This window comes from Pieris brassicae, chromosome 5 (assembly GCF_905147105.1).
Source record: "Pieris brassicae chromosome 5, ilPieBrab1.1, whole genome shotgun sequence".
NCBI classification, from domain to species: Eukaryota; Metazoa; Arthropoda; class Insecta; order Lepidoptera; family Pieridae; genus Pieris; species Pieris brassicae.
Genome location: NC_059669.1, coordinates 15,208,616 through 15,229,859, shown reverse-complemented (window position 1 = coordinate 15,229,859; position 21,244 = coordinate 15,208,616). Strand labels below are relative to the sequence as shown.

Here is a 21,244-nt window from a genome sequence, read left to right as displayed (position 1 = left end):
GATGTAATGTTTAATGTACTATTCATTAAAATAAAACTTCCTTTTAAACTTTGCGTTTTGATTTCTTTGTACCATTTGCCACACGTTTTTTATGAGAGGGGGCCCCTCTCACACCTATAAAACCTCACACTTGAGCGAGCCCAACGAGCAGTTCTTAAAACCTCATTGTCTCTTCCCTTTTGTTTCCCTACCGCTGAACTTTATAAAACCAGTTCTGTACTTACAGTTCGACAGCTGTTTATCTTATACACTGTTCTTAAGCAGCATTCGCTGTTATTCTTCGAAACCGCTATATTGGAGAAACGTCGCAATTTGTACAACCCCATCCTTTTCTAATTTTTCTCAGCGATCGTTCTCTTTTCTTGGCTGTTACTTGTGTAAGAAACTTAACAAAATTCTGAATATATATCCTAAAATTATAAAATGTGTACAGCAAATAGTTCAAACATTGAACTATGACCAAACGGAAAATCTGCTAGATGTATTAAAATAATTTTCACTTATGTTCTGAGGCGTGTGCCTGACATTCCCACACACACCCTTCTAACACTCAGTCACACACGCGTACACACCCTCTCCCACTATCACACACATACACCCATACAACTTTATTTCTACTAAGTCCTTATTAGTTGACTTTGGGCTTTTAGGCTTTGTTTTGTTTTACTTTCCTTATTTAAAACGTTTAATTTGTTTGCCTACCCATATATGTATGTACTTTTTGTTACCACTCAATATGACTTTGCTATGGAATGGAAGCCTGGTTATCCATATCACAGGTTCTCTTACCTAGTTTGGAAACCAGTCTCCCAATACCTTCTCAACTGTCATCTTATTTATTGTTGTAAATGTTATATGGGAGAAAAAAATATTAACGCTTACACTACTAAAACGAAATTCGTTCTCTTTGTCAGTCAATCAGTCAATCAGAAAGATCTCTACCACCTGAAAATAATTACAACTACACACCTGCCAATACAACAACCAAAATAAATGTAACTACACATTTTTAGATAAAACCAAAACAATTATATACCTCCTAGATGATAAATAACCATGAGTCCCACATATCAACCTACTAACGGAGAGGACAAGGAGACATATATATTTTTAAGAACCTGAGGCACGTAGCGGTTTATCCGCTACTAAAACGTGTACACTGCACTAGCTGAGTTTATCGTGACTTGTATCTCTTCATAGGGCGATGCACGATAGACACATCTTACAAGTGTTTGTTAATGAACTGGAGGGCGTTTAAGATATAGGCTAGGCCTAGTTTAAACGCTAGTGCTCATAGAAGTATATTATATAAGGTTAACCAAAATGAATATTGTATCTCAACGATTCGTTGCCTATTGTATGTTTCCAACCTTTAGAATGTAAGTACAAAATGTAATGTTTTAAGTCAAATAAAGTGATTATTTTTAAAATAATCACTTTTCACCTTGGTAAAATAAAAACTCAGTTCAAATTGCATAATTTTATTATTTACATTCTTACATAATACGAAACTATCATTAACGTAGTGCATTGGAAGGATTTGAGCCGACATGTACAAAATAGCTCTCATATCCTATAAATACAAAATTAACCGAAATAGCGAGTTCAAACAAAACCCCTATAGTACTGTACTTATAAACTGCCCTACAAAATTCGTCGAACAGTCGAGATCGAATTATTCACAGTAAATATACACACACAGACATAAGATTATCCTTACTCAGTCGTAATATAATACAAATTGATTTTTTCACGCCACACAAGCACACTCTATACACATATTTATTAGTAATGTAATCATCGTTGAGGCAGTCTGAGTCTTCGTGAATTCGTGAGCAAATTAAGATAAACGTACAGAGCAGGACAAAATATAGAATTTCTTTCATTACTATTCATTTAAATCATACAAGACCATTGAAATTCAATTAATTATTTTTAATAAAGAACAAAAATTTAATCGACAAAGGAGTGTGTATGGAATAAAAAAACGAATTGATTTTATTTCAGTAAATGTATCGGAAATCACAATTTATTTAAAGATGGTGGATGCTCTGTTAAATTGGCTAGGTTTCAAAAATTTGACGTCACTAAAGACAGAACTCATTCTGTCAGTAGCGATGATGTCGCAAATGTCATCCCTAACATACGAAAACTCAAAAATAAAATGATGAAGTTAAGGTAAGTCTTCTGTTGCAAATCTGTCTTTACCAATGTCAATGTTTATCTAAACAATTTGACGAGAAATTATAAAAAAAACATCGGAAAAAGGAACCATGTAAGTTTTCTGACACTTAGCATTGAACATTTTTTTAAAGTTTTGACTGAAATTGCTAAAGCCGTAAAAATATCTTACCTTTGAAAATTAAATATAAATTAATTGAGGAATCCCCTACATTGCGGTGCGCCACAAAGACACGGTATTTTCTCATCTTCCAGCGGGAATTTGTAATCATATGTAATTTCTTCGTCAACCCCGATCGGTTGTTTCGAATAAATCACAATTTTCTTCTGCGATTCTATTGTTATTATCTTCGCGTAGCAGTTAGGCTGAAAGAAATGAATAAGTTTTTCTGAATTAAAAAAATGTATATAAGATCGCTTATCGCTAAGTTTATATAAACTGTTGTAACGTGTCGGAGTAGTGGCGCTACTGTCAACTGGCATTGTCATTATATTAAGCTTGTGGCATATGACAGTGGCGTCATCGCTGCGACATAATAACTTACTTTTAATAATAATGACGATGCATTAATTTATTTTAATTTTCAAAGGATTATTTTATTATATTTTTCAAACTGATTACACAATGATGTTGTTCATTTATGAGCTTTCTTACACATGACAATGACAACTGACAGCAGAGCTTCGACATACATAAATTTGTTATATAGCACCTAAGCCCAACACACAAACAGATAAAACCAAAGTATATAAAAGAAATGACTGCACAGTGTTTTTATATTATTCTTCAAAAATATCAAATGGATAAAGGAAGTCGTTACCTATAAATTCAAACCTACGATCTCCAATGATATTCAAACCAGTGTAAAAGCACGTTAATACTCACATTACAGCTGTGGTTGATGAACCGTGCGAGGTTGCCGCACTTCGTAGCATCGATGATCGTATCTAAGTCGATTCTGAAGAGATACGAACTTCCGATGCCCGTCGCTTCGTATTGTGCTTCGCGTACGTCCGCCACTATCGGACGTACCATTTGACCCACGTACTCTATTACCATTTCATCTGCTGCTATCGGCTCCTAAACATAAAAACAATAAATAACATAAACTTACACAGACTAATCGCACGCTTATAACTACTCTCAACCACACTGTCAAATACCGAGTGTATTATAAGCCCGCACACATCCATATGACATTATACATGACTTTTGTTCGATTAGATGTAACACTACGACTACTTTTTCTTTAAAAAAAATGTTATAGTGCATACCATGTACCACGGAATAATTGTTACCCACAGCACAGGGGCTCCTTAGTGTACTAGCGTTAGATTAATTTTTAACAACCATATTCATTAAATAAATATGAATACCAATATTATAATGCAGATGTTGTACGAGTGGTTTTGTGTAGTTTTGATGTGAATACGTCTTTAAATTTGCTACCATACGGGGGAAATCCAAAAAACCTAATGATAACCAAATCCATATCGATCAAAAAGCGGATACAGTGTGATGTTATAGTTTGGAATCTAGGCCTCCACATCGAAAATTATACCACCGGAAATCTCAAGAATAAGACAATTCATTACGACAAAAGAAAACTGTGATGCATCGCGCGCGGTAGAGATGGAAGCGCCGCCATTTATTTATTTCAGCGACGTTATTTGAAATTAGTATAACCTTTGACTCGCAGAAGCCACGATGTTCAATTAAGTTTTAATAAAAGCGTATACGCGTACAATACACGGCCGTGTCCATGATACAGCCTCACCCCATTTCAAACAGAATACAGTTTTTGACTGATTATTTATTGATATAGAAAATTAAGAGCATAATAATTAAAGGAGAGATTTTAATTAGCTATGTTTTAAAAAGTTTTTTTTTAATTTAACCAAAAATAACAATTTTGTAAGTTGTAGACTTACCTGTGCGAATAAGCCCCAATCATGAATACCAGATTTTGCAAACTTGAGCTGCTTCTTTCTGAATTTAAGCTGATTGAACTTAAGCAAATCTGAATCTGTATCCGTTCCTGTAAAAAAAAATACATTATTTAAAACTAAATTATGAGAAACAATGAATTATTGTGCAGAAAAATTTCAAAATTAATTGTATGATTTCATATATATTAACGTTAAGTTATACAACAAATAAATATTGAAAATATATCTTTAAACTCTAAAATCTATGAAACATGAATTTTTAAAGCAAATGACATCACACAAGTGTTTCAATTTGTATTCGAGATTTACTGCATTTCAAACAATATCCGTATGTACAAGTAACTTAAAAAGAGATAGAGAAAGAGTAGTACCAAAGGCGGTGAGCAGTCTTCTCTGGTTGGATCTGGCCTCTCTTGAGAGTAATTGCATCTTGTTAGCGCGAGCCTTTTCGTCGTGCGTGGCGAGAGGCGCCCGTCCGTGATGGTACTTGTACTTGGCTTTGACGCGAGCGTCCATTTTGTAATAGCCTTCTGTACGAGCTGAACCGCTCGAATGGCCCTGAAGATATTAAATCTTGAATTAGTGTCATTCATTGGTTTATGTATACAGCAACATTTATATAACTACTACCATCATAATTATTGTTGGATAAAGACTTATTTTTTTTAACTTTCAAAGTTTATCAAGATATAGTCTTGGATCATGTTGTGAAACCTCTTAGCAATTCACTTTTTTGAAATATACCGTGGACTTTTCAGCAGGGTTCTGCACCACGTCACAAGGCACGAACTACCCAAGCCTGGCTTGACCAACTTTCTGGACTTTATAAGAGCTGAAGGCTGGCCCTCATTTACTCCAGACTTCAACCCTTCAGACTTCAAATTATGGTCAGTTTTAGAGGACATGGCCTGCTCTAAACGTCGGAGTAGGGAGTCTTTTAAAATATATTTGGAGCAAGCAGTGGCGAAATTTCCTTTAGAAACAGTGCGTAAATCTATGGAAGATTGATGGCCAAACAGATTATATAAAAGCCAAAATTTTATATTATTTGCCGAGACTTTAATAAATATTTAGGTATACATTTTAATAATATTACATTACTTCATTAAAATATAATGCATTTTCATTTGTAACAGAACTTACTGCTAGACTAGGTATATAGGCAATAATTTTATTTATGTTAGGAAATATTTAAAAAAAAAACAGTTAATTGAGGCCCACGATACGATTTTATCGGCAAGATAAAATATTGTTTGAGAGATGAAATAGACTAAGAACAAGAAGAGAACTTGAATTATTTAACTTTCTTTAACGGAATATAAAAAGTGATGAATCAAAGCTGTCCGTGACTTATTTAAATTATTATTTAATCGAAAAATACATCTAATTACCTTATACTATACGTGAATCTTTCATTTATAGTTTTTAAATATAACACTTCGATGACCAATAAATTGATATATATATATAATTGCGGTTTAACATCAAAAATCATTTATAAATATTTCATCTACAATATACGTTTAAATAAATAATAATTGAGAAAATGTACGTACCTGCAAATCCTCGTAGATATTATTATATCGCTTGGACTTCTTTCTGGGCGGACTATAAATTATGTCTGTGGGAGGATGATCAACCCAATGTGTGTCATTCAACCAGTAGTCCTGCGTGTCCTCTGCCAATAGAGCTTCATAGGCCCGCCTCAGATACTCTATATCTTCCCTGTCTATGCCTCTCGTGAGGAATTCATACATAACTTGCATCTCCGCCATTATGTCGCGGGGTTTAAAGGTTATATTTGAATGTATCTTTTTAAAGTCCTCCATAGGTTCGTATAACCTAAAAATAGTGTTAGAATAAAAAATAGTTTTTATTATACTTGCATTTGACTAAAGTTTGACATGTGACAATTCCAAAATCTAGTATTTATGATGAGTTAATTTGCTAAGTGATATAATTCTAAAATATGGAAAAACACTCAAATCTCAAATCTGACCATTTCGACTTATACTTTTGAGAAAGCAATTTTATTGAATAAAATTTTAACCCAAGAATATACTGTTGTATCGATATTTTTTTTTAAACTTACTTATTTTGTATTTCAGCGAGTTTTTTGGTCTCATGTTTCCGTTTGTATGGTCTTTTGGTCTTTTCCACGGGTTTAATCTCTTCGACCTTTGTGACGGGAGATTCTGTTTCCGGTTCCGTCATCCATGTGTATCCTGAAGTGAGTTTGGATTCCATTTTATCAATAAATGTCAGTAATAATATTAAACATCTTAGTTTTAAGAAAACACTTTTTAAACGGATTGAAGCTATGTATTATTATAATAAACTTATAATTATTCTACATAATTTTAAATTTTTCGACGTTTCGCGTGCTTTACAGCGTGTTAATTATAAGTTTATAATAATAATACATATCTTCAATCCGTTTAAAAAGTGTTTTCTTAATGTGTAAAAGCCATGTTAACAAAAGGCAATACAATTTTAGTTTTATTTTTAACTTTCGTAAAATATATAAACCTAAAGAAAATCGATTACAAATACCTGTCAAAATAATTTAACTAGACACGTCTCGCCTCCAGCGATTTCTCAAAACTAAACAGATTTTTATGAAATCTTGATTATTACCAAAGTTCGAATATCATCATAATCATCTCTCTATCATATGACTTTCCCATTAAATTTATGGACAAACATTATTTATGTATGTAACACTTACAAAATTTAATCTAAAAATAAGAATACTGAATCTTCTATTTCTTCTAATTCCATGGCGTGAATTCTTACCATGATCATGATGGAGATGATTGGAGTTAGACAGTCGCCTAACGGGTGTCTCTTCGGCATCGGTTGGCGGTCTGCAATACGAATGGTCAAGAGCCACTTGAGAGGCCTGCGACGCTTGGGACTCCTGCGACTCTTGGGACGCCTGGGACCGAGGGGAAGACGCCGGGGAATGGACTTCATCCTGTAAACAAATTTAAATTTAGATAGAAAATTCCCTATATAGGGTAATCTGATTATGGTTTGGCTCTTACCATTCAGTAGGTATGGAAGCATTAGTTGTACCAAACAGTAGGTATGGAAGCATTAGTTGTACCAAACAGTAGGTATGGAAGCATTAGTTGTACCAAACAGTAGGTATGGAAGCATTAGTTGTACCAAACAGTAGGTATAGAAGCATTAGTTGTAACGGAGGATTCATGCAATAGTGAAGGTATAGGGTATGTTCAGTTAAAAAATTGATCCAGAAAGTTCTAATAACAGATTAGAGGCCGTTCAAGTATTACGTAAGCACTATTGATTTTCCTTAACTTTGATTTTCTTTGGTGATTACGTCAACAGTAATTATTTACTATTTTACAAATATTACCCACACATTGTCTATGCTTGAAAACGAAATACATTTTCAAGGATTCCTACAAAAATTTGTATGTTTATGTACTATTATTTTTGAGAGCTTTGGGCACTAATTGCAGTAAATCTGCTTACGTAATACTCGAACTGTCCCTTATAGCTTGGCTTATCACTTAACAAATACAGTCAAATTGTTTAAGAGTGTTGAAGTTAGTGATTAACAATTTAGACTGACTGAATTCATTTGTTAGTATTTGATGAGAGAGACATTTAACTAACATTTCTTATTAAAATGTGTTATAATGGCGTTTTGTCTTATACGCATTGTGTAAGATAGCGTATACGCGTACGAATTTGTACGTTTACGTAGAATATTGAAGACCCCAAAATAAATATCTTATACGCGGATATTTTTTTTAGATATTTTTACATCCATCTTACACATTAATCGATTTATTAACCTCTTTAACCCCATTAACACTGACAGCGGTATCCGTGTGACTGTCGCTAACTGAGGGCCTTCTCTTCTCCGGTTTCCTCTTGGTTTTCCTCTGCTTCCTCTCCTTCTTCCTGCGAGCCTCGAGTGGTTCTTCTTCTGAAGAAATCTCGCCTTCTTCCAATTTGGCTGGTTTCTTCTCCGGTGACTTGCGGTGGTTCTTGTGTGGACTGAGGCGGCTTTCTTTAGGTGACTCTTGTTTACTGTAAATTGTATTTTAATACAAAATTAGATTTAAAAAATTACAAGAAAAATCCACGAAGCGGTTCCGATTCAAATATATATATATATATATATATATATGAACCCCTATTTCCCTTAGTCAGGGCATTACGCGTGAACGGCTGGACCAATTTCGCTAATTCTTTTTTGTTGTGTTTGTTATTGTCAGGAGAAGGTTTTTATGAAAGTTAAGTTAAGTATTCTTAAGGTTTTTGAGAAAAACAAGAATACTTAACCACCATATTAAGTAATCAGACTCTTGTTTCAGTAGCAATTTTTTTCAGTGCATAGCGCTTTTACAATTCAAACTTTTTTGATGTAACTTTATGGCGTTTGACATAACATTGACAGAATGCGTGCTGCAAATATCGTCAAGGAGGATGTAAGAAAAATAAATATCGTTTAAAAAATTCTTCGATCGGAGTTATATTGATAAAATAATTAATGTGGCATCAAATTAATCTTGAAAATCCACGTTTTTCACATGGCCAGTTTATATACGCGCCAGAAAAAAAACAAAGAATGTTGTATATCATAAAGCATTTTTAGTTAGTTATACCAGTTCGAATTCAATATTCATGCTTAAGGCAGTGATAATATAATAATGAAACAAAAAATAAATATTTTTATGTATGGCTTATTAAAATACCTTGTATCAGGAGGCTTATCAGGTTCGGGTACGTTCTCCATCTCCATTTTCCGTCTCTGTTCCTCCAAGAACTCTCTCTCAATCTGAGCCATGTATTCCGTGTTACGTCGTCTTTTCTCCTGTGAATTATAACAGCAATAAATATTAGTTAAGGGTTTACTCATATAATACATTGAGCTATAGTAAATAAGGTTTCTAAATTTTAATACTTTTTTTTAATTATCAGTATAATGTATTCAAAAGAAGTTACCTGGTATTCCCTCTCTTCTTCAGAGTCCGAATATACTCTGTCGAAGATATCTTTGGGAGGCTCCGGTGAAAGTATGGGTGATCCCAATCTGTCATCCGCGGATGCCTCCACAGGTGGTATTGGTGTTTTCTCTGTAATATAATTAAAAGTTAATTATATATCTTTTTTATTTTTTAGCCCAGGTACACATTCAGGCACAAGATAAAATGGATTTTGATTTATTTCCTAAGAATAGTCCTATCAGCAGGGTTTATAGAGAATAGTTCTATCAGTGTCACCTCTACATAGTCTATACTCTATATCTAGTATTTAAGAAAGTATTATCTACGCAAATGTAGGGTCAATATTATTTGAGCATCCGATTGTTGGATAGCTCATCTCCCCTTTATAAAGAGAATTTTACCTCTCTCAGCTCTTCTTTGTTCTTCATCACTGTCAGAAGATGAAGAGTAAACTTTCCGTAACCTCTCTTTGTTTGAAAGAACCTTAAACTGCAAAAAAATACAATTATATTTAAATTTGAGATCAAAAACTGTACCATAAACCAGATTAATACTTTATTATCTATTGTCAAAATAATACAATTATTTAAAAAAAAAATTGTTTGTTTAAAGTGCCCAAAGCTTGGTGGAAATACAAATGGGGACTACAAGCTATGTACGTTAACCTCTAATGATGATAGAGCATCATCATCATTAGAGGCACGAAGTTAACTGGCACCGCGCAATATACAAGTTTTTGTAAGAATAAAAATCATTTTGATATTTCTTCTGACACTTTAGTCTTGGTTTACTGCACATTTAGACCACTTACTAGTCGTGAAAGTTGTATAGTTCTTGTAATATCAAGTCCAATCATGTAATAAATACACGTTTAATTCCGTGATATTTTACATATTACGCACCTGCGACTCATCAAGATCCGAATCGTCAGTATCAGAGTATATCCGCGGCGCTGTCAAACGACGCGACGTCGCAGAACGCTCTGATCCCGACCAAGACGAATGTGATGATGAACTGGATGATGATCTATAGATGGCAATTGAAGTATTGTACAAGATTAATATAAAATATATTTTAAGGGGATATATAGAATAGCGCCCAAATATCCTACTTTAAGACTTTTCTAGAAATGATAAAAAAAACTTTGTACTTTATAAAAGTAAATAAGAAAGAAAATACTTTTGAACACTTTGTTAGCATTCTCAACTGACTTGACTCACTATTGACTCATACAAGAAAATGTTCAAGTATGAGCATTAACAAAATTGATCCTTTTACGAAGACGTCAGGTTAAAAAAAAGTTTTCAATATCCTCCAAGCGAAAGATAATTAGGAAATATTCTGAAAATTGTATACCGCGATGAGCTCGTTGAATCGCGCCTCCGTCCTGTTGATAAATATGAACCAGTAATTCTGTTCCTGGGACTGGTTGGTACTTCTTTCTCTTCGTCTGAATTCTGAACAATCTCCTCCTAAAATATTTTAAGTTGAATGATAATGACGACTAAATTTTTTAATGCAAAAGTTAAATGGGGTTTCTGATTATAATTAAGCTATTGAAAGAATCAAGATATTTTGACTGATATTTCTATGAGAAATTAATGATATTGGGCATTATTTGTATATTTCATATGCTTTTCTTTAAGCCGCGTTTCCATTATGCAAGTATTTGGGTATATGTATGACGTCACAATGTGTGCAAGTGTACTTTGTTCAACTTTGACTTTAGAAGAACCAAGTAGTTGATGTAAGTTATTAATTAGCCATACATTAAGCTAAATTATAATTTTTCATGATTTGCCATGCTGAAGGCAGTTCGACTTAAACAAAAACTGATTTCGCAGTAAAATGACTACTAATTGGTTGAAAAGGCTCATAACACAACCTAATCCACAAAAGTTTATATCAAAAGTTATCCAATAAAACTCTTGCAAAACGAACTACCTGATCACTAAGCCGTTTGGAACTGTCCTCATCCATCCTCACAGGTGATGGTATCTTCCTTTTCCGGCGGAAGCTGGGCATCTTGGGGATAGCGGCTCGAAGACCCAGACCTACGCCAGTACCGTAGCCACCCAGCTCTAGACTAAGCTCTCTCGACTCCATTATAGACTTAATCGAATCCACGTCTTCTTTCTTATTTGAAATATCCTGCAAATTAATTGTATTATTAGAACTCAGATCTAAAACATACACGAATGCAACTAAAGAGAAGCAGAAACGTGCAATTTTTTTTTTAATTTTCGAGTAAATAATACAACATATAAAAATCTGTGTTGGAGTTGAGAGAACTGAAATAATCGTACGTATGCGAAAACGTGTCAAAATTATTGAAAAGTTTGAGCCAACGTTTGTAAATAAAAGTTCTCCAGAAGCTCTTTTAGTATAGAATAATGAAAATTATAATCTGCTTAGCATATTTTAATGCAATACGTTACCTGCAATGGTTGTCCAACTTCTTCCTTTGCTTTCGTTCTGGTTTTCCTACTCTGCTCATCCCACCATATTTCAAAATTTTTGAAAGCAGTGCTTTCGATCATTTTCTTATTAAAGTCTTTCTTCAAGATCTGTTTTAGTTCTGCCTTCACTCGCTCTATGACGCAGTTGATGGTTGGATAGTGAGGGTTATCCAATTCCTATAAAACAAGCAAAAATGTATTGAATAGATACAAAATATGGGGCAAATCTTTCGCGTCATTTGCTTGAAGGCATCGAACAATGTCACAAAGATTTGACGTATTTTATTTAAATAATGGTACTGAATAAGGTAAAAGAAGAAACTGTAGATATAAATAGGATTACATAACTGAATTCATGGACCTTCGAGCCGGAAAAGTAAGTCTTATTCTAAAGCATGGAAGTATACGTACGTAGTTACCGTAGTAACCATTACCCTTGTATAAAAATAACATCGTAAACAGGTTAACAAACTCAGCACTACCATTAATTCAATTTCTATAAAAATACTGAAAAAATAAAATAAAAATTATGTTGTAAATGTTGATAAAAATGAATACCTGTAGATCATAGTTATGCGCGTGATGTCCATGAGGGGGTGGGTAGTGTGGTATAATGGGTGGAGGAAAGGCTCCATAGAGAGGTACTTCACCCACAGCTGGTACTACGCCTGCATATGCCGTACCTCCATATCCTGTAATATAAGATCGATTTTTAATCGAGAGAAGATGCAGTAAAACAAGGGACTAACGTAATATTTTTGAATTGAATTTTTTACATTAAATGTAGACAACAAAATATGAACACGATAATATACTTCGGAAGTATCTAACCTGTAGGCCATACATGTTGGTAGTAATGTGAGTGATGCGTAGGCGCAGGTGGATAAAAGTACCCCTCGGCGGGGACTTGCTCCTCGATCTTAGCCTCGGTCGAAGACAGTGAAGATAGTGACATCTTTAACATAAATCAAGCTTGGTTGATATTACATAGATAGATATAATAATAAGAATTTTTAATGTCTATAAATAATATCACTTTTGTTATAGTCTGTAACGAAACTTAACAGTTACTTGATTTTAAACTCTTTGCCCAATAAAATCTCTGTGTATTAAACATAAGAAAAACAGTTTTGTGCTAATCGTGTCTGTGTGTTCGTCACAAATAAGTAAACAATATAATCTGCTAGTTAAAATATTTGATCAATTACAATTTAGCCAAAACAGATCTAACTATACATTCTAAATTTTTACTCAATACATTTAAAAAATAACTGACCTGATCATCATCTAAGTTATCCTTATCTTTATCCAGAGGTTCTGGAGAATGATGTTTCTTCTCCCCAGTCAACAATTCATCTTCAGATGATGATATATCCGACCCAATCTTGTCTATTTGAGGTAATTTTTTTCTTTCCTCTTCCTGTAATTGCTAAAATAACAAAAAAAGTTTTCAAATATAAAATTCTATAAGTTTTAACATTTTATTGTGACATGGGTGAATGTGCAGTTTTTCTTCAATTCTATTATCCAAACTATTCACTTCTTTTTCAAAAATGCTTAAAAATACTTTATTGATCAGGGTCAACCTTTATTACCATTAAAGCACAGGTCCTGTAATGGCTTATATTAAAAAAATCATCAGACCAAAACGACGTTTTCTGATATCGGGCTAAAGAAAAATTTGCTATAAATTCCATACAATACAATACTGTACGAAAAAAAGAATACTTGTGCGTCTAATAGCATTTTTCAAAAACAATTTATGTTTAACATTAAACAGTAATACACTTACTTACTTCTTACATTGTAGCAACTGACATTAACCAGACCAATTACGCACAAGCGAGATGATTTTTTGCATTGTTTAATTTTATTTGTCATGAATTTAATTTTAATGGTTTTTTTATAAATACCTTACCCTTTTAATAGTAAGTTTAAGACATTCAAGATAGTTATCTCGATCTAGATAGGGTGACGGGGTCTTAGACAAGGGCTCTGCGTCGAAATCTTGGTCTTGGTTAACTGAGATGATGCTCTCACGGTCTTCACTTATTGAACCTGAAAATATAATCTTAGTCTAAATTTGTATTTATAATATTTTATATAATAAGCAGTGTGCATTGTTTGACTTGCCTATTAAGATAAACATAAAACAAAAGGATTGTAGGCGCCAGTTTTGGCAGATGTATTGTACCTTGTACATTAGATGTATGTTATAAACATAGTTTAAAAAGGCTTATTTAAAGTATTCAATACGAGAGTAACAGGAACATAACATAAACGGAATAGTATATTTATGAATCTTAGAAGAGGGTTACACAGTAAAATGTTATTTTTATTTAATTTGGAAATATTGGAATTTGATTGTCAGGAAATTTCCTATCGAGTCAATTGACTGTTGATTATTATTGTTACTTTGAATTGAGATTACTTCTATTTCTTTGAAAATCACAATTTAATTTGATTCGATTTGTTTTGTTATTATTTAATTAAGAATCATTAAGGAATAAAATTATGAATATTGTTACGACCCTTCAGAGCTGAGGAAATGCCTCGAAAGAGGACGAGGTGCCACCTTGACTTTGGACAGTGTTGTCTATGTGATTTGTTGAGTAGATTGTGATTAAAAGTGAGATCGGTGCCTTGAACCCGCTGCTCGTTATAATTTAAGCTAAAAGTGTTATTTTTAATGTTTAAATTAAATACTGTACGATAATTATTCGTGTCTTTTGTGGTCTCATTTGACTATGTCCATATCAATGGAGTAACAATATATTTCTTCGGCATATGTAAATTTTGTACAGGACGTACTCGACTATGTTATCGCCCAATCGGACTGCCGGAGTGCGTATGAATAATTGCTACGCTCCTTTCTTGAATACCTGATAATTCAATGCGTATACCTTCATCATCAGAAGGTGGCTGCGGTGCATCCAGGTCTGGTATCTTTGTGGGAAGACGGGCGTCCTCTTCCTCCTCCGAGGACATTCCCAAAGCGAGGAATGGAGGCGCCAAGGCTCCGCTACTAGCGCCTCCTTTTAACAGCATCGCAATTCTAAAGAAAAAATGGTAAATTATTTTCCGTACTTGAGATTATTAAAAAAATAATATTTAATGCATATTATGTACTACATCAAATGATTAATTATAAAACTGTTCCTACGTCAATAACGGTCACCGGTTACAATTTTTTTTTAATTCGAGATTGACCAACCTTGTATCTAAATCGACATTCTTGTGATCATCGGCAGGAGGCGGTGGCTTCGGCTCTGGTTCAACGGAACTTTCTTTCGGAGGTGGCGCCTCCGCTTCTGGCTTACTTGGTATTTCCTTTGCGACATAAATATTCCATTTATAAACTTTATATGAACTATTAAGATAATTCTTTTATGAATTGTTTTTTTTTGAAACTATTTTGGAAGCGTCTAAAGCGAGCCAAGATTAAATCTAATTTGAAGGTGTGTAAATACATTTTAACAATTTGAACCAACACATTCTTGACATTACGTAATAGAATATTGTAAATTGTGATGCACTAGAATAATTAATATATATTGTGAAAGACTACACATGCTTTACACATAAAGACTACCTACAATGGAGTTTCCAAATCGTCCCATACATATACAATTTGAAATAAATGCATTCATGCAAAATATTTATTGGCTAAACACCATAAATACTCATTCAAATACGATATCTTTATATAATAATCCTACTGTATAACATTTTCATATAAACACTTTTTGTACTATGCAAATACAGTGTAACGTCCCTTGATTAACGACGAACTCCCTAAAGCGGCAACATCAATTTAGCTTGTTTTCCATACATCATTGTATCTCGCAAAATAGCAATACACTCAATAACGATAACAATTAAGTTGCTAAAATAAGTTAAAACTGCGCAGCTGTGTACGTTCTTTTGTTGCTTTATCATCCTAGCCCGCAATAAACTCGACTCGAACTTACTAAGAAATTCGTTCTTTTGTTTCCAAATTAGAATTGCTTGCAGGTGTAGACTGTTGTTGACCATGACTAATGGGTAGAGTAGCATAGTCATGAATTATCTATACGTTTTACTTATCTCCATTTAACGACAACTCTCTATAATGCCATAAAATGCACAGCCTATAAATTTACAGCAAACCTTAGAAATAACGAGAGGAACGTATATATTAGTAATGCGTACGTACGTTTATAAAATGTAACATGCTCTAATACAAACGTATCAGCTACATGTAAATTTCATGCGTATATATTTTTCTAAAAATTACTGACCGTAAAGCTAAACTATAAATATTACCTCTTTTACCTTACTAGTCATATAAACATATTCATGCTCTAAAATACTGTAACCAATTCACATTAAACCGATGTATCTATTGTCGAACCTTTTCCTTCTCTTTCTCTGGTTTCTTTTCGGGTGAGACGCGAGATGTCGCGTTCGTCGTCCATTCTGGCGTCTTGCGAGAACGCCGCTCCGACTTTACAATAGTTTATGGTGTTATAATGATTAAATAAGCCAAAAAACAGGCATAATGCGGTAATGTTTAATATTATGAATACACATTCTGTATGGGTAGGAAAGTAATCACGAACGACGACTTTTTGGTCGCATTATTAATAATAATATTAATTACAGCGTAGCATCTACATGAGGCTCACTGTATGCCAAAAAGTAAGCCACAAATGGATTAATTAATGTACGCATATTTATACGATCAAAAATGAGGAAACACCACGCTCAAGCAAATGAGTATCTTTTTGAATTTATGTAATTCAGAATTAATATAATGTAAAATACCAGCAAATATAAAGGCTTGGGTACATTTTCGTTTTGATGGTTTATATAAGAATGAAATTAAAAATAAAATTTCCTCGACATTTTTTTAAATTGTTAACTGAATATACTTAATTTGGCGGAAAATTAGATTTTCCGCGCAATTTTATTATTTTATCCCAATCACAAAGTATTTCTTCATTGCAATTAAGAAATTTTATCTTAAAAATGAAATATTCTGGTGGATGTATTTTCTTTTTGATAGAAAAGTAGAATTAATTTAAACAACACGACAATAAAATGAGTAACTATCAATATTTGTACGTTAGTGTAGGTGAGATAGAAAGCACGTTATGTTTGTGTGTAAAGTGCTGTATAGGTTTATACTCACGTGCGAGGGCGTGTGCTGATGGGGCGTGTGCGGAGTATGCGGCGTGTGGTGGGCGTGGCGCCAATCCCACCACACGCCAGACCCACCCGGAGTCGCACCCGGCCCGTATCCATACCCGTAACTGTTAAGATATATCTTTATGGAAAAGAGCGATAGGTACCTTGTCAGGGTCACTGAGAATATGTAAGTTTCATGAGCCAAAATATGTCGTATTTTTCTTTATTAGTAATTAAGCTGGATTTTTGTGCCTTCCAACCTGGAAATATTCTTGTTTGCCGCTAATAAAGCCACGAAAGCGGTGAAGTTAAGCGTAAAAAACAATGAACATATATAATTAATTGATATCCAGATAATGTTAAATCGTATAAATTACGGTATTTACTTAGTGATTTTATCTAATAACAGTCTTATTAAACGCCTTATATGGTTTGTTTATATTAAAATGATTATACTTTCCTTACAAAATATCTAAATTTTATAATAATGGGTAATTACCCAGGCGTCTGATAGTAGGGATCGTAGCTAAGTGGTCCGGTGGGAGTAAACGGCACTTCTGACGTATGACTCGACGTCGCATACGCTTTCTCGGTTTCTGCCGCACGTGAATAACGCTCTCGCTCTCGGTGTCTAGAAACAGAAAATATCGTAATTTATAAATAATTCAACTATAGGATTTTGTAAAGCTTGAAATGTTCAATGCAAATTATAATCACAATATAAACATTTTATAATAAAAAATATCACTTTGAAAGGGGGTCAAAGTGCCTTATGATCAAAGCAAAACAAAGAGTAACATACTTGTACAGCCATGCAAAAAATGTATTTGAATACAATATTTAAAATTGAAATGGAAATATCTAATTAAATATTATGAAATATAATATTTATCTGTTACAGTATAAATATAATAAGATACAGGCCTTGCCTAGTTGGCATAGATCATGAACTTACAAGTAACAAAAATACCAGAAGAAACTTTTTATTAAAGCTAAACAATGATCTTCAAGGAAAACGAATAAGCAAAAATGATTAAAGATGGAACATATGTGCTTTAGGTACCTTTCCTTCCGCTTGCATTTCCTCTTACATCGTTTGCTTGTAAAGAGTAAAGAAAATATAAGATGAATTATTTAAAAAAAAACGTGTGAGTACTTATATACACGCGTTAGAAGTTATACTTCTTTGGCGTAACAAGATAAAAAACTTTTCAAAAATTGTATTCCACGTTTGTAGAAAAAACGCCACTAAGAATAGAAACAACTACCTTCAGGGTGTCGGTTTTTTGTGACGGCGTTGGCGCGCAATGTCAAAATTAACTGTCATCATTTTTCTCTAACGCGACACGCAATAACTTTTAAAGCACGCACACCCAATAACTTTTAAAGATGACGGAATTAATTGTTATATCATCTGTATCACTGTGTATACAGAAACAATTCTATTTTATTGTTTCTATATCAGAAAGTAAAAAAATTGTTGGCACAGACGCAGTCAATGACATGCGGACAAGGCTACGCTGTTACCGTGTCCTGCCTAGTGCTGCTGGTAGCGCCGTGGGTTTGAGGTAGTGGATATGCACAGTAGGGAATCCCACATCCCCCTTAACCACAAGACAGTCGAGCAACTGGAGTGTATGCATAATGCATTTTATCACGAAAAAATACCAATTGAATTTTTCCAAATGATTTAACTATCCACGATATCAAGGCTTGGTCTTACCGTTCCTTCTTCTCCCTATGACCATCCCCATCTCTGTCTCTGTCTCTATCGCTATCTCTATCTCTCTCACTCCTGTGTCGATGCCTATGTCGGTATTCGCGATCATCGTCAGACCATCGGGAATTACTATCACTATGTTCCAAGTCTTTATACCGGGAGTATGGTTCCTAAAGAAAAATAAATTATGTATTTGGAATTTAAAATATTTTGTACTAAAAATGATCAGAATTTTATATCATAACATCAGGGCAACAATTCCAATTTAAATAATGTATTTTATTTAAAAAATCAAATTATTAATATTTACTTTAGTAAATTTCACCGAAATTCTAATCAAATGTACCAAAAGTAAACAATATCATTGAGCTGAGAGCAGCATTGGCCCGGGGCCATTAATCATCTGACTTTGGCTGTTATGGTTGAGGCTAACATTATGAGGATGAATACATAGCATGCCTGAGGATGCATGCAATCCAAAAATCAATGTGTTAGGCACTGAAGATAGCTCATATGCTTATAAAAACAATAAAAATGTTTAAAGAAAGTTCATCCAATCTGTAAGGCCCTCGGATTATTATCACCGAGCTGAAGCCTAAATTTGTTGTTGAAAAGAACCAGTCTTAGCATTTCATTAATATAATTGAATATTTAACTTATTGGATCTTCAGCAGCGTTTATAAAATTCTTTCCATGTTACAAGTTATTATTTTAAATATAGATTTGAGTAATAAGTTATAATGTAAAATAAATGTACCTTTTCAACCAGTTTGGTATCCTCTAGCCTCTTACTAAGAGTAGAATCTACTTTTGCCAGCCGAACATCTTCAGGTGGAATCTTCATCGGGACTGGTTGTGGTTTTTTTTCCATGGTCTTATCTTCATATATTTCTTGGCATTTTCTACCAAAGGCATCATTCAGTACTTCTAACACCTTAAACAATAATTAGCCCTAAAGATGCACATACTTTTATATTGCTAGTGAAGAAGATAGTTACATCTTAATTAAAAAAATCTTTACTTTTAAATAAAGTGTGTTTAAAACTTGGTTATGTGTGTGATATTGATACATAAAATATAACAAACCAGGTGAACTAATTTATATTGTTTATTTCAAAATGTTAAATAAATTGATAACAGATATTGGCACACTATACATTTTTCTTTATATCATTTTTATAAACTCATTCAAGTAAAATAACTGTTTTATTTCACTCTATACTTAAATAACTAGCCCAAAAGCATATATAAAATCAAAATTACTTAATAAATATACCTTTCCCATAACAGATTTGCCATTATATTTTTCTATACACAACTTGGCATGTTTAACTTCATGAAATACAACCCTTGCAAAGCCCAAATGCCGGTTAGTCAATGGATGATAAAAGATTGTCAACTCCTCAAAAGGGCCAACTTTATTCATCATGTCCGACAAAAAGGCTTGGTCTATGTTATCATTTAAATTTCCTATAGTTATTTCAACAGCTGGTGGAGTTCCAATATAATTTTTATCTATTTTGAATCTGCAACATAAATGTAAAATTTAAAGGAAACTAGATGCTTTACGAACAAAACTGTACTATCAACATTTGAAATTCCCGCCATCAGTCAACTGTCAACTTCATATTATGTTGGTATAACTGGAGCAAATGGCACAATAAAAACAAAGAATATTATAACCAAATTTTAAAAATTCTTGAATAAATTTTAGAGATATTATAATTTTTTCTAAAAAAATCACCTAAAACCTATTATTTGTGTTGACTAGGAGTACAAAAACTGTCATAGAAAAATTTATTCCTATGCAGTAGACCAAATCTTGATACCAATATTTGTTTATATTGTTAGTAGTATAGATACTACGTTGTAAAAGTTACTTAGTTAACATTATATCGAAATTACTGAAACTTAAAACCATTATAGGAAGGAACAAACATTTTTTTCATGTTCTAATTGCATGTTTAGGTAATGTTTGGTTCTAATATTATCATACTATTATTTAAGGTAAATTCAAAATATTTTACCTAGGTACTGGTAAATCAGCTGGTTCAAGTTTATTCCAAATCCTGGAGAGCTGAGATCTAGGATCTCTGCAGTGAACAGGAGGATATGTTTGATCTCCTGGTACAACTCCATCATATCGGTACAGTTTTGTGGCTCCTTTTACAAGAAATGGATCTATTAACAGCTTGTAGTTTTTAGGCGCCTTGTGCAGCACTGCATTATGTCCTGGTGCCTTATGCTCCATTCCACCATTCATTCTGTAATACAATATGTAAATGTTTCTGAGAAAACATAACCTCAATCATTTTATTTTAGAAATCGAAAATAATATCCAAATAAATAACAATATCATGAATAAAAATAACACATAATAATTTTAAAATTAAAACTAACCTGAATTATTAGTACAAAATGTTATGAATTCAATACAACTGTAAAAAATTTAATACATAATATCTACAATGACGCAACATTATTATTTCTGTAAGTAAGTACTTATTTCTTACACATAGCAAACATTTTCAAGTGAGATTATTTTCTAATATTATTTAAAAAGACAAATAATTAAAATAAAATTTCACAGCATAGGCACTGTCTCAATGGTGACAACTTCTTGAATAAAGATGAAATTACACTGTCAATATACAAAAATATTATTATGAAATTTCACAGACTATACATAGTCCTCCGTACCTGTGGACTGGTTTATTTTACTTTATTACTCAATTTTATACTAAAATTATAGACTGTGTATCTTTATTGCGATTGCGATT

At 33.1% G+C, this 21,244-nt stretch overlaps 1 protein-coding gene across 3 annotated transcripts; it reads right to left on the bottom strand.

Moving 5' to 3' along the window:
- Positions 1-1,465: 1,465 nt before the first annotated feature.
- LOC123709615 (histone-lysine N-methyltransferase SETD1) lies at positions 1,466-21,067 on the bottom strand. 3 transcript variants are annotated; one of them, XM_045661056.1, is made up of 31 exons: positions 20,978-21,067; positions 20,865-20,902; positions 20,492-20,728; positions 19,741-19,990; positions 19,222-19,398; positions 18,468-18,634; positions 17,808-17,843; positions 17,244-17,375; positions 16,749-16,869; positions 15,969-16,061; positions 14,790-14,905; positions 14,479-14,630; positions 13,494-13,633; positions 12,852-13,004; positions 12,407-12,530; positions 12,134-12,267; positions 11,555-11,752; positions 11,061-11,267; positions 10,473-10,588; positions 10,019-10,142; positions 9,518-9,605; positions 9,115-9,245; positions 8,865-8,983; positions 7,959-8,196; positions 6,928-7,108; positions 6,224-6,356; positions 5,688-5,973; positions 4,503-4,689; positions 4,114-4,220; positions 3,068-3,262; positions 1,466-2,547 (listed from the first exon to the last, which is right to left on the bottom strand). In XM_045661056.1, exons 3-31 carry the CDS (start codon positions 20,725-20,727, stop codon positions 2,374-2,376), a joined length of 4,515 nt encoding a protein of 1,504 aa, XP_045517012.1. In that variant the 5' UTR covers position 20,728; positions 20,865-20,902; positions 20,978-21,067; the 3' UTR covers positions 1,466-2,373. The 3 variants fall into 3 exon arrangements, with proteins under 3 accessions (XP_045517012.1, XP_045517014.1, XP_045517013.1); XM_045661058.1 differs by lacking the exon at positions 15,969-16,061 and having other exon boundaries at positions 20,865-21,067; XM_045661057.1 differs by lacking the exon at positions 17,808-17,843 and having other exon boundaries at positions 20,865-21,067.
- Between the last annotated feature and the right edge of the window lie 177 nt (positions 21,068-21,244).

Excerpts from the sequence above, each read along its gene's own strand:
- LOC123709615 (XM_045661056.1), bottom strand. The coding sequence starts at position 20,727 with ATGAATGGTGGAATGGAGCATAAGGCACCAGGACATAATGCAGTGCTG. Across the intron at positions 19,399-19,740 it reads GCAAATCTGTTATGGGAAAG|GTGTTAGAAGTACTGAATGA; the intron begins GTATATTTATTA and ends TTATTGTTTAAG. Across the intron at positions 17,376-17,807 it reads AAATGCAAGCGGAAGGAAAG|ACACCGAGAGCGAGAGCGTT; the intron begins GTACCTAAAGCA and ends TTCTGTTTCTAG.